This window comes from Ptychodera flava, chromosome 18 (assembly GCF_041260155.1).
Source record: "Ptychodera flava strain L36383 chromosome 18, AS_Pfla_20210202, whole genome shotgun sequence".
Taxonomy (NCBI): domain Eukaryota; kingdom Metazoa; phylum Hemichordata; class Enteropneusta; family Ptychoderidae; genus Ptychodera; species Ptychodera flava.
Window position 1 is genome coordinate 14,227,814 of NC_091945.1, and position 14,315 is coordinate 14,242,128.

Genomic DNA, 14,315 nt, shown 5'->3' on the forward strand with positions numbered 1-14,315 from the left:
ATGGCATCAATGCTATTGAACATGTTGTGGCTTCTCACGACCTCTGACACACAAACATTGATATTCTGACCTGGGGATGCTGATAATGTCAAAAATGTTTCCATGACAACTTCTTGAGCAATTTTAGCATAGTGTGTACTGATGTTGACAATGTCAAGAATGTTTCCATGACAACTTCGGCAATTTTAGCATACTGAGTACAGCTGATAAACTTTTCTATCAGTTTCCAAGATTTATTCTCCCAATAATATCAACCTCCCAACCCCATTTTCCAAGTGAGATCCACTTTGGATTCAACCATAAGCAGTGAAAGATTAAATTCTGTGCCTATAAAGAAATGTGCATTGCCTCTTGCTTTTTTGATTTGCTAGTCTTTTTGTCATGTCAGGTAGGTCATGTATTGGAATATTGTAAAGGAGAAATATCCGATGTATCCAATGGAAAAGGAATATTGGAAAATTGTTAAGGAGAAATACCCGATAAAGAAGGTAACCCCAAAAGTACTTACCCTCTGGGGGTTTCCTGAATTTGCTAAATGCCCGATCTTTAGGGATGTCTGGATACAGGTTAACCAGCTGTTCTAAATCCAGAATCCTATCGGCAAGTGATCGGATAGTGAAGTGTTCACTTGTGAAAGGCTGGAGATTCCACACTTGACGTTCACCTGGAAAAGTAATTCAAAACAAGACATGGAGTGGTAGCTGTTGAAGGACGGACCTAAGATCCTGGAGGGAGGGAGGGATGGAGGGACAGGGGAGAACAGCTAAAAGTTGAAAAAAAAATGCAAAGTTGAAATTGCTTTTAAATAGTGCATACAATACAAAGTATATGATTACTCTCTTTTTATAATGTGCTTATTTCTAGATCTGCATACTTAAACTACACCAGTCCTTTTGTCAATGTCCAGGACAGTAAGCAGGTAACATGATGTCCTGGCCAGCAAGCAGGTATATTTTACCGAGGTTCCCCAGTGGTTTTACCAGGATTCCCCTCGGTATATTGATGCAATCAGATACAGTGACAGCAGAAATGTTACCAGGGTTCAAAACTCATTTACTATTGTTCCCAAGCCTTAGCAAAAAGACACCTCTGTATACTCATTAACACACTTTGCATAAACAAAATAATAAAATGTTGTGCTCAGAGCAGTGCATGAATAACAGCAGTTTGGGAAACCGTTTGAAATCGCATTGGAAAATGACAGAGTAGAGCACAAACATGTCAGCTTCTGACGGCTCAGTCTGGAACCCCACTGATTTTCTGCTGTGTCACTGCCCTGGGAGATGAATTACCACCAACCTGTATTGATGTCCTGGGCAACCCAAGCGATAGTCACACCACCGATAGAACCATCACTGTATCTGAGCAGAAAGGTGCCATTTGGTTTGGACAGCAGCAGTTCCTGGGCCTGCGTCTTGCTAAGAAACCCAATGATGAACCTAAAACAGAAAGCCATCCCATTTCAGTGAGCCTGTGGTTCTGAAAATATACTTTTGTACAACTACCATAAAAATTTGCTTTGACCAGCAATATTTCTCACATTTTTACAGGTTTATTTGAAACCAAAATAAATTACTGACAATATGAGGTCTATAGGCCAAACACAGAAACTGGATACGTATGTTGCCTGTGGCCCTGCAACTGAACTGTGGAGCAAAGACGGTAAAACACAAAATACTCAAACGTGGCCATATGGTTCAAGAATTCACAGTAAGGAATTTGTGAGGGATGATTGGGAGGAAGCTTTGGCATATATCAGTGATATTGAGTTACAACAAAGTCACTTCACACTCACTTGGTAGCTGGTTCATTTGAATGTCAAACCTGAAATGCACTGCCTGCGTGTTGGCAAAATGAAACATTATTTTCAAGCCTTGTTAACTGCTGGCATAGCTTGGCTACCAATGGTGGCATTTCTCACACACATCTGACGCTTTCTGATACAAGGTTTTCCGAACTCACCCTTCTTGCCAAGGACCTCGCAGGTACTTTTTGGTCAAGTCCATGATCCCATGGAACCACTTCCAGAATGTGAACGGCCTGTTGGGAAGATTCTCACGGTTGAACGCACTCCATGTGATTGACATGTTTTCAAATTCTTCTGCCAACCCGGTGGCATGGCCATCAAATGCCTTGACAGCTAGGTATTGCAGATTTTGTTGGGTCAGCCTTCGTCCACAACCACTTTCAAATTTGGTGTTCAACGCCTGGGCCAACTGAGGCCACGGCACTTTCTCTTGTACTACGAATGGTACGCGGCCCTGATTAAATGAGAAAATATTCAAAAACAATTATTTTTGGAAAGGATCAAAAGTTTGTTCCGACAAATATATATTACAAGTAGATATGGATCAGTGTTCTGGCTTAGGGGAAAGTTCTATTCCAGAATGCACATTTCAACACAAAAACTTACCATTACAATAAATACTGACCAACATTTTTGGGTGATTTTGAAATGATTGTTATGTTGCCCCTACTATCTTCACTTGACGGTGTTACAAAATGCATCTGAGACTGTAATAGATGAAATTTACAGGAGGAAACTGTGCAAAGCTAGCAGGGTTGTTGGATGCAAACACTTTCCCGCTATGAATAGGGGCGTTCAGTGTTAGAAACAACACTAAATAAATAGCATGAACGGACAGGAGGACTCAGATTTGCTTCTCACGTATTTCTGTCTCCTGGAGTTCTGATATTCCCCAAGCGTGTTGATAAACAGCAAATTTATGTAGATCGGCCAAAGAGGGCACACTTCTGGTCAAAGAGAACAACCTTGGCCCTACAGATTTTCTTTTAAATGTCACTGTCAAATTGCCTTAAATTGGAATTTCTAGTAACAGAAGCAGTCAAAACAAATTTGCATATCTCCATTTATGGTAAAAGGAGCGAGCTTGCCATATTTACAAATGGATTGTTAGTGTGTCCACAGTTTTCACTACAAACTTTTGTTTTTAACACATTCCCTCTCTAAGTGAGACTTTAGGATTGCATAAAATTGCCAAAGAACTCTAGCAAAATCGAAAGATCCAGAGGGCGTCCTTGTAGGCTGTCTGGAACTGATTAATGAGCCGGAGATGAATGTTGCATATCTCACATGTTCAACGACTACTTCAAAGTTTGGTCAAATTACTTGCATAAATTACATTTTACTTTTCACAACAAACAAACAAAATAACGACAGATTATTAACCTATAGTTGCCATAGCATACACTTTACTCTTCAGGGATGTGCAAAAAAAACAAATTACAAATGACACACAAGCTACAGAAAATTTACTATGATACAATTGCTTAGGCTTTTACCAAACCTGTTTGTTTAATCAATGAGCTTGAAAAGGACACCACATATTTTATTACACAGAGGCCGACAATTTTGATCTGATACAAAAACTGACCGTGAGTGCATAACATAGGACAAGTCACTGAGGAAAATCTCCGATTACACAGTGTTGTTTAACCAAAAATTGTCAAGGAATTGAGGGGGGAAGCAATGTACAACTTACTACTGCGTATGGAAATTGTTGAAAGCACTGGTAGAGCAGAAAGAAAAATGAAATGAATAGACAAGGTGTATAATAAAGCAAAATAAGGGACCAAATAGCGAACAGAGGGAGAAACAAATATGGTGTGTAAATTGTTTCCCCTTTACGCCCTACTTTGGTCAAATCCTAGTGTTTCCAATGGCATGGTTGGACAAACACACTAGCTAACATGAGAGAGGGGTCACCATTTAGATGGCCGGATATCATATACTGGGGACCATTATCTTTGGAAGTTATTCTGTTAGTTTTGCTTCATGTGAGGTCTTTGGTTTAACTGAATCATGCAAAACTGACCTCTACGGGATATGGATCTTATCCATAGAGTAGCTGTGCTGCATGAATTATTTGATATTATTTCTGATATCTATAGGAAACTGTGTCATTGAAAATAGTCGTGCCTGCAAGTAGGTCTTAATCGGGCATTTGGTAAGAGCCTCTATTTTTAGTAAACAAAAAAACAATATTTCTTACACAAAACAAAAAATTACTAGAATAATATAAAATTTGACTATTTTTCCCTTTCTACATAGTTATCATGAGTTTGGCTGACAGACATTCTAACACAGTGCACATATAAAATTGCAACATCTGGACACCCAACCTGTTATGCTGAAATTTGTAACCTTCCAGAGGCCAGAATGGTGATGTTCAATGGCAAATTTCATACACAGTATTGAAAACAGACATACACTAGGTAATGTTGTAACTAAAAACAAATTAGACTTGACAGTTTTCAGTCACATGGAAAGAGAGTACAGCCAATGACACTCACTGGTTCAGCAAATGCGTTGTCCCAGAGGATGGTTGCCGAGGCATTGGACTCCTGGTTGCCATGGACGATGACCACAACCGGCAAGGAAAGCGTCTGTGAAAAATAAAGACCAATGGAAAGAGATTTGTAACATGAATGAATGTTGTCACATATGAATACTGAATACTGACTGCACTTTTTTGCTCTACCTATCATGTACTTGCCATCTAACGTCTCTATTTCGGATCTTAACACATTTACAGCCACTAGTACCTACTAAATCAATCAATGATTCAAATCTAAATCAGACTCTTACATTCTGATGACCATACCTATTATAGTAACCAAACTATTCCTATGATTGTGTCTCACTCTTTTATTCGACCAGTGGTCACTGATTAAGCACAAGCAATTTTTGAGCAAGACTTTGACGTTTTACACAACCAATAAGTTTCTGCCTGTGAAACATATAAACCTTTTGATTTCAAACAGCATATTTGTACAGTTTAGACACAACTGGAGACTTTTCTGCCATCTAAACACTGTACCTCAATGTGATATCTGTCACTCACAACAGTATGATAGATATCAGGCAAACTGTACTATCATGCCAGATCTGATGAAAGCTCAAAGCAGCTTGGAAATGGTCTATTACTGTATAAGACACTGAGGTTCTAGGATTTCTCCACTCACATCAATTGAAGAATTTTATGACATTTCCTTGAGTCTATCTTATGAATTTATCTCAATGTATGTATCATGTAAACTTTTCTTCAGTGACGGAGAAGACTACAGGGTAAAAGGCACATCAAATCAGCTCACACAGCACACTGGTAAAGCAATATCCCGTTTTGTTTTCTGCGGACTGGTTTGACTGAGGAAGTGACTCACCCTGACTTGGAAAATTAATTCTCTTCCGGCAACACTGAATTCTGACTGAAATAATATGGTGAACTTCTTCTCTGTGACAGCCTGTAATGAGAATGCAGTGCAGAGGGGTCAAAGGTTATCAGATAGCATGCAAATGAAGAAGTACAATGATGTCAAGTGGTGTCAGTTGAGTTCAAATCATCATTATAACGGGACAGATTATAAGTAGTCAATTCAAAATGTTGCAGTCGATATGGAAATCAGCGACAAATTTGAGTGCAGCGAGAAATACACACAGACACACACACTTACACAAATTTGTGACAGAAGCACAGAAAACCATTCCTGGAACTAAGTTTTACAAAAGGAAAACGGAAAATTTTTTTTAGTATTTGTATGTAATCATAGGTGTTATTGGTAAAACCGGTAGCAATGACTGTAACACACAGAGAGTGACCTGCGACATCATACCTCCTGACCCCTGCCTTCTTCTCGCTTAATTTTCTTCAAGGACTGAAAATAAATAAATAGATATACAAATTATTAAATAACGCACAAAATATTGAAATTGGTAGAATATCTGAAAAACATTACATGTAAATAATGTTTGCGGATCATTTGTTTCAGAATTGTCATACATTTGATGTAACTGAGCGTCGTCTTAGAATATTGAACAAAATCCATCTTAACTTTGAGGTGATAATATATATTGAACACACATAATTCTTTTAACACCAGGATGTTAACAAAAATACCCTCAGCTTCAATACCATGTCTTAAAGGAATAGACTACCGTAGCTGGTCTCTGTGACTTAGAGATAATTGAAACCACACTACACACTTTCAATCTTGATTCAGATAAATTGTTACCATGAATGTACCCATGCAAGAGAGCAACTCATGCACACAGTGAACACCTCATGAAGTGCACCTTATATCGCCGTTGGTGGCGCTGTTCAAATGAAGTGAACTAGACATACACTGACTTGACAGACACATACAAAGCCATTCCCAATGGCAGAACAATGATGCGATTCACAGGGAGGTACTGACTTATTGACATACCATGTTCCTGAAATTGACACTCAGCACACCAGTGTCCTTGTGATATTCCATAACTCCACAGTTATTCAGAATATCTCCACTCGTCTCACTGGGAAATGAAATACGAAATAACATACCATTAGTGCCATGTCAGCAGCTACAGTACAAATATACAGTTGTTAAATTTTTTTCAAAATTATACCAGCATCATCAAAAAAATCAAAAATTTCATTTTGGAAAACATCAACGTCATGCTACATATTTTTTGTAACAAAGGATTCCTTGTGGTGCAAAAAACAAAAATCTCATTGCATCTTGAAAGTCAAACAACTGAGATGCTTTGTTGAACTAGTAGTTCTCACATCTCTGTGCATGAGCACCTGTCAAACATTTGAAATCATATTAACAGAGAGATTTCCAACTTCTACTTACTTGACGTTGGCGTTTTCATTGTGCAGAAGTGCTTTTGCCTGATTTTCACTGCAATGAAGCAAATCAGAAGTCTTGACTTAAGAAACTCAATTAGACACAGACTTGTCACAAAACTCAGAGGCACAGAGGTAAAGCTCCAGAGGCTGTAGTGTGTCTGTTGTATTTTCAAGTTTGTTTATTCTCAATGGACTCCAAAAACCATATTGAAATGCTCACTGTTCAATTTATCAACACAACTTGAGTATGATATTCTGTCTAACTGTCGACACCAGATTTTACTCCGCAATAGTGTCTAAATATGAAGGGTATCATTGCATATTATATAAATTCACTTTCCTGGCATATAATTTTGTACTTTGTACACAACCACACTTACGGGGCATTGCCAGTATGAAAACATCTTTTGTTGTGATTTACCAAGGCAAAGAAAATATTATACAAATTTACATCCATTCTCCCCTTTTCCATGAACCTAAACTTTCATCACAGGTACCCAGACAAAACAACACTGCACTGGCTTTGTCTAAGTGTTTTTTGCTATGATCTTGTGGTGTGCAAGTTTCTGAAGCCTTCACAGCTTTACTGTGAGAGAAACGCAACTGATTCCTACCCTACTCTATAATTTACAAGATTAAAGTTTGAGGTGTGACAGAGGATGCAAAACTGCTTGTTTTAAAACGGCGTTACTATGGGAAATGTCGATGTGGTTAACACTTGCTACTGCCATAGAAACCAAAGGTTGTCCAATAGAGGTCATCGACATCCTGTCGTTCAACCTATCCTTACGTAAGGATATGACAAAAATTCCAAATAACTTGCAATGTGTTCTGTACTCAAGTTTTCTGAAATCTTTGAATCAATGAAGGATTTCTGCATCAGTGCCCTGTACCACCGTACATGTAATAGGTCAAGTTTCTTGAGTCAAAGAGGACTTCCTCACATCGGTTATTCATCAAATTTGCTTTAACAGCACAGAGACAGGATTATTCACGACTGAGCTTATTCATTTGTTTGTGTTTTCCATATAACAACTGATAGAAGATGAAAAATGGATGTTTGTAGAAGAGGAATGTCAAACCATGTTTATGCAAACAGAGTTACCTGATGATGGACGCCTTCACTTGAGGTGGACTCATGTGAACATTAAGCTTGCCGCCTACCAGTAACCTATATTCAGAAAGGAAAGAGGTAAAAAGAAATTATGATCAAATCAAAACCGGTTAATTAGACAGACATATCTGTTGAAAGCAGTATCCATCAATTGAGAGCTGAATGCTGAGTGCTGCCCAGTTCAGACACATCTGACTTTTGCCCACTGTGATCACCTTTGAGCAGAATTAAGATTTGGAATAAATAATACTCAATAAATATGCCATAGAAGATGACTTGCCTCAAAACATGGAAGCAAATATTCATGATTATTGTTCCCTTCTCATTGTTTTCATCTGTCACCTTTCCCATGTCTTACCACACACTGCTTGGAGTTATTTGGACATATTTTGACAGGAAAAATAAAGCATGAAACGGGCAAAGATACAGAAAAGATTTGAAAAGATTTGGATGTGCGCATACTAACCTGACTGCAGCACTAAATTTGGTATCTTTCTTCAAGACCTGTGGTGGCTGCTTTTCGATGATAAATGTACTGTAGGGGAAAAGAATCACCATGGAAAAAATGAGACTGATTTATCTTATAAGATAAGCTCTCTATGGTGTATATACATGTATACCAAGTGTGAGCTAAAAAATGCCTATGAAACCTGTCATCATTAGTTTAACCTTTCTAGTGTTGGATGTTGGTATGTCCCCATTGTCTTGATATGAAAAAGTTAATGTATGTCTGTTTTTTTTTTAGCTTTTTGCGCAGGAAATGGGGAAGCTATGGTATGTACAGAAACAACACACACAAAAGCACCGATAAATAGCTGGCACTGCACTGAGTTTCCACTGCAGATACAGTGTACACCGCATTGGTAATGAAAGAAATTTCAAAACCCAGACACATGGCTACAAAGTGAACATCGGAAATGTACATATCATTCCATGCCTTTTAATTATTACAAAAATGTTTAAGTGTTTGGCAAACAGGACATCTGGGTAAAAACAAACCACACTGATAACAAAAATGGTCACTCATACACCTGTACACCAAATGACTAGCTGGTGCTATTTCACATTTTATCATCAGCCCTTCACATAAGTTTGTTTTGACACGACAGAAGAATGGACTTCAGTACTGGGTTACTGGAAAGGGGCATGGCCATGGGTTTGGCAATCGCCATGAGTGAATATCACTATTCATGAGACATGAAGCTGGTTGTGTATTTGATTGTTCACTTTGGGGCGGTGACGATGCAACATACCAGATAACATATTTTTACCAATGATGCAGTTCAAGTGATGGTGCAATTTTTTTTTCTCATTTCTTTTGCAAACAAACAATGAACTATCACAAGGAATAATATCAGAAAAACCTCAGGGGACAAAAAAATAAATAAGCCATTATTAATTTTATGAATTTCATAATCTAAAAGACACGTTCGCAGTGACAAGAAATGAAAACCACACACAAAAATCTGATGTTATGAAAAACAAAATTTTGGTGGATGTGTACAGTACAGAAATACAATAATTTATATTTGATTATTGCATGTATATAGGTATGAATGTAGAATGTATAAATCCTATATTGAAAGAGCCCAGCACTTCTAATCCACTGTTTAAACGGCCTGTATACAGTTTCACCACAAGGAGACAAAATTCCATGGCAGGGCAAATGGCATCCTCACCTGGTTACTAACGTCGACAACAGTGAAGTGATTGTGTTGTGTAACTGAGGTAACAGATCTGGGCCTGGGCATTTCATCGGTAACTGCTGCCGAAGCAAATCTATCTTCTTTATCTGTTGTCTGTTTTGCCAAATTAGCTCTGCTAAATTTTCGCACCTGAGGTTCAAAAAAAAGAAAGCAAATAATAGTCGTAATCTTCAACAAAATCATTATAGAGTTTTATATGAACACAGATGAGAATATTTGTTGAGGATTCTCACAAAAACAGCAACTTTATACACTGGCGAGAATTCAAGGATACACATAAAGGTTGACTTGAGTGTACATTTGAGTGTATGTGGACAAAAATAACTAATCTCTCCAGTATCAGATACTTTCACAAGATGTCAGCTTGAGACTTGCTTTTGATGACAGCATGAATAACAGAGTTGTACGTCATGGACTTGGAACAGCTTGTCTAGTCTATCACCCATACACATCAGGAAAACTTGGATTTCAGATTGGAAGCATAGCACCATGAAGTTACTGGAACATGCAAGGGTGGGAAGACTGTGTGCGGTACACATAATCATGTTCTTACCATTGCTGGATTTGATCAAGGTTACCCTCTGGCGGCCCACCGATACCTGAAAGCTGTTGCCTTCGTTTCCATTGCACAAGTTGGTCTTCCAATGTTGTGTTCAGTAGTTCTTCCAAGATGTTGAAAGTTCGTTGGTGTTTTTCAGCTAGATCCTAAGGGAAAATGAAATGGCTAAAAGTCATGTATTAAACGGAACGTTACAGGACCATGGGCGCACAATCGGGAGATTACTGATGATGCAGCAATTTGCATACACTGGGCGGGAGTTTTTGAATTCTCATATTATCCCTTTCACCGTATGATAAATTTGAATAATCATGATGGGCACTTTGATGACAATGCAAAGAGGGGTCGAATGGTCGTACAGGGAACACATTTTGAAACATATGCGTTCTCAAACAAAAGACGGAATATTTTTTTTAGTTAATTTTCAACTCAAGTTTAGTAACTATACATTCACAGATATCATATGCAAGATACAATGACAATGAACACCTGAAACATGGCAAAATTATGGGATTCTGGGACCAAACATGCCTACATGGCACGTCCGATCAGTAGCGTGGCTTTTTTTACATTTGCATAGATTTACTATAATCCAGCTTTATTTAGGGGAAGTGCCTGTTTAAAATGGAACAGTGTGTTGGTTACACCTCTTAAACATGTTATTTCCAATACCAGCAGTCCACCTTGCAAAATCGCTCAAAATCTAATGACACTTCCCAGTGGTGTGCAATTGAATGGCCAACTGAATTTCAAGTTTTGAAGATGGAATGACTGTCAATGGCCCTCTTGTATGCTTGGCTAGGGAGTACGGCTTGTGAGCTTATGGCACGACACAGTGCATCCCCTCTAATTCAGAAATCGCTATAAGACAATGGATTCTAAATGGCCACGCCTTGAAACCATCCCTTCCTTCATACCAATTTTGCACTATTAAGCTGTGACTTTAGGATCAAAGACGGACTGTTAGCATCAAAATTACATTAGTTTTTTAAACACAGTGAAAAAAGACAATGGCACTTTGATAGAATAGGGACAAATGAGGTGGATAGGATGAACAGCCTTTGGCCACATATTTATTTCTCTAGGAAATTTTGAATGTACACACGGGTAAATAGCCAAAACCAGACATGTGTCAGACCACATAGTGTTTCTACATCTACCTGAACACTGCTGGCTATTAGTCATGCATACATGGCAAAACAACGTCAAATCTGCTTCCAATTCCACTCTCTTGACCTATCCTCCCTGAAAACTGTGACAATTTTCCCTCTCTCTATTTAAAACAAGCGTACAAAATATCACAACCCATAACTTACAATTCTGTTTTTGAGGAGTTGTTGTGCCTCTGTTTGTAAAACGGTGTCTACTTCTTTTTTCTTTTGAAGCAGTTGTTTTTCTGAGGCTTGTCTAGTGGCGTCATTCGGAGGGTACTGTGTCTGGATCTGTTTAATACTACCTGTGGGGGCGGTATATAAGAAGAGTGAGGAAACACAAGCAGCAATAGCGCTATCATCGGCAGCACATCGGCAACATTGGACACTTTTGTCTGACATGAAAACAACTTTGTCAGTGTTGCATGCATGCCTGTTGTTGCAGCTTGTCGTCTGAGTTGTTAGCATGTCCTTTCTCGAGTTCATTGTAACATTAGCAGTCAATTACCAAATCTTAGCACTCAGCCCAAAACAATCAAAATGTCAAAATGCGGCCAACAACCCAAGTCAACTCAGACTACCAAACATTGGGATTATATTTCTTTGCAGAAGGAAGGAAGTGATTTCTTGTGTCAACATTCCTATGTTGGGTCAATGGCCACCTACTCTTGTACACAAATCTTAAGAGTCAGTCAAGTAATACCTGAAATCAAAGGGGAGATTTGTATATCTTACTTTGAAGTTTCAGGCTTTCTTGGTACTGGAATACGAACATTTCCTGTTTTTGCTGCATGTTCTGAAGATCACTCTCTGTTTCCTGTGTCAAATCAAAAAAAGAATGTAAGTAACTATCATTCATAACCTCATCATATTAAATTGGTGAGTTGGTATTTCCTCTTTTCACAGAGCATAGCTGGAGAACTAGTTTTTGCCTTGACCAAGTTGAAAGAGGTCATATCTTGACCCCCCCCCCCCCCCTTACGAGGATATAAATATCTCTGGTGTTATTTTTGGCATTCACAGGAACTGTGCCACCCCCACGCTGACTTAATAGATTTCCTGCCACTCTCAAAAACATGACCTCCCTCCATACCTGTGTCATCTGGTGCAATTTTGAAAAGGTTTCCAACAGCTCTCGATGGAGATCACTCTGACCACTCCCCTGCATTGCCTGCATCTGCTGTTGGCCCTGTGGAAGAAATCAATCATCAATTTGTAAATGTAAAATACTTTTCCTGTGGATGGTAAAATTAACTTTGCTGTTCTCTGCAGGGCAGACTGATAAAATTGTCACGTATATGACATGTGCCCTTAGCAGATAAGGTTATACGTGTTTGACGTGTATGACGTCAGTCTGGTGAAACACTGCTCTGACTGCACAGTAGCCAATACTTATAACACAGACATGTCATCTCTTGGTGTTGTTGAAAAAAATGATAATAGCCCTGTCTGTCTACATAGTGTATCAAGCTAGGCTGCTCAAAACAGCAATGTGTTTTAACATTGGAATAAAAACAATAACCGCACAGCTTGTGTGATAAACAAAAGCAAACTAGAACTATCACTTCTCTTTTGATAGGTACGATCGGTGAAACATCACATGAAAGAACAAGTCATCGTAGATGACACAGTCCCCACTTGTTAATGGGTACTTTGATTACAGGTCCTCAGAGAGGATAAAGTCCTCTTCATTAGGTCTGTGATAAAAATACTTTTGAATAAAATTGCTTGATACATGTCTGAGTTGTAGTTCAGGACATGAAAAAATCATAATAAAATGGCCACACAGTGGCCGTATTGGATCGTATCACAAAACAAATAAATGTGCATATGTATGACATAGGTCAATGTCCTTGTAGCAAATTTGATTAAAATTGGTTGAGATATGCCTGAGCTGTGGCTTGTACATGAAAAATCATAACAAAATGGCTGTATATATGCTAACTTACAGCTGTTGTACACTACAACGACTGCACATAAAATCACTTCTGAGAGGTAACTTCAATGAGATTATGAAAACTTTCACCCCTATTTAAGAGTATAGTGATCAAACCTGTGCATAGAAATCCATGAGAATGGACAACACCACTGTCAGGGAGAGGGGTGTACTAGAAATCTTTCGAGACAGAAAATTCTACTTACGCCAGCAGCCTGATCCACCAGTTGTTTTTCAGCATTCAAACAGTGCTGAATAATACGAACGATATTCAAAGGGTTGGCATCATACTGTTGCTGTGGAATGATGGAAACGGGAGAATGTGAATCAAAGAAATGCTCGACTCTCTGTAAATCAGAGGTGACATCAAAACGCCTACACAGCTTGTATGTCACTCATCTAGGTGAATTGTATACTAGAAGATCCATCCTCTACGACGGAGTTCCTTCCTCTTGTGAAGTAAACAGGAAACAAGGGCATACCAATACACACATGTTTAGACTCACCAGAATAATTTAAATTCTAGAATCAAGTGCATCATTTTTCACACATTCCTAACCTAGGCAGTCAGTTTCATCCAATTCACTGTTTTGTCAGCCCACTCTGGACAATAAGGTCACTCTGGAAAGTAGGAAATAACTGCCTACCTATGTCAGCTAAACCTTTGGCCAGACAAGCGTAATTTTACATGTACTTGGCTGACCCACAGGTGGAAACATTTTTTTGGCCTTGGTTTGCCAAGATTAGAAGCAAAGCATAAACAAGATATAATTATAAGGGCAGATATTGGGCAACACTATGCATGGGACGGCAACTTCACATGTAGTTACCTGCATCAGTGTCTAGTTCAGTTGTTATTTTCCATGAATGTCATACACTACCACTCTGTGTGTCAGATTCATTGATTTTGTGCAATCTGAAAAGCGATCGATTCGGCAGTGATGTGGGCACGTACCTTCATCTGCATGTGTACCTCGTTGAGTCGCATATTTGTGATGAAATCAAACTCAGTGCTCTTCTGGCTGATGCAGACCAGGAGCCCTTCCAGAAGCTGCTTGGCAACTATCTCTGAACCGTGATTGTTGACGTCAATATCATGCCTAGCCCAGGAGAAATATGACAATATATCAAAACCATGACAAAGACAGCTTGAAAGAGATTACAGTGCGCCGAAACATGCAACATGGTCTGATGCAGTTGTTGCCATCCTACTT

The 14,315-nt window shown here is 38.7% G+C and overlaps 1 protein-coding gene across 3 annotated transcripts in view; it reads right to left on the reverse strand.

The window, feature by feature from the left end:
* LOC139116928 (signal transducer and activator of transcription 5B-like) overlaps positions 1 to 14,315 on the reverse strand; it is a 32,396-nt gene that overhangs the window by 6,459 nt on the left and 11,622 nt on the right. For all 3 annotated transcript variants that reach the window (XM_070679663.1, XM_070679662.1, XM_070679664.1), the window contains 17 exons: positions 14,057 to 14,201; positions 13,308 to 13,397; positions 12,259 to 12,354; positions 11,901 to 11,982; positions 11,331 to 11,470; positions 10,009 to 10,160; positions 9,429 to 9,584; positions 8,216 to 8,284; positions 7,741 to 7,806; positions 6,640 to 6,687; positions 6,229 to 6,316; positions 5,635 to 5,676; positions 5,185 to 5,265; positions 4,315 to 4,407; positions 1,963 to 2,261; positions 1,300 to 1,439; positions 509 to 664 (listed from right to left, as the gene is read on the reverse strand). In XM_070679663.1, coding sequence (XP_070535764.1) covers positions 509 to 664; positions 1,300 to 1,439; positions 1,963 to 2,261; positions 4,315 to 4,407; positions 5,185 to 5,265; positions 5,635 to 5,676; positions 6,229 to 6,316; positions 6,640 to 6,687; positions 7,741 to 7,806; positions 8,216 to 8,284; positions 9,429 to 9,584; positions 10,009 to 10,160; positions 11,331 to 11,470; positions 11,901 to 11,982; positions 12,259 to 12,354; positions 13,308 to 13,397; positions 14,057 to 14,201 — 1,943 coding nt within the window. The remainder of the gene's footprint in view (positions 1 to 508; positions 665 to 1,299; positions 1,440 to 1,962; positions 2,262 to 4,314; positions 4,408 to 5,184; positions 5,266 to 5,634; positions 5,677 to 6,228; positions 6,317 to 6,639; positions 6,688 to 7,740; positions 7,807 to 8,215; positions 8,285 to 9,428; positions 9,585 to 10,008; positions 10,161 to 11,330; positions 11,471 to 11,900; positions 11,983 to 12,258; positions 12,355 to 13,307; positions 13,398 to 14,056; positions 14,202 to 14,315) is intronic.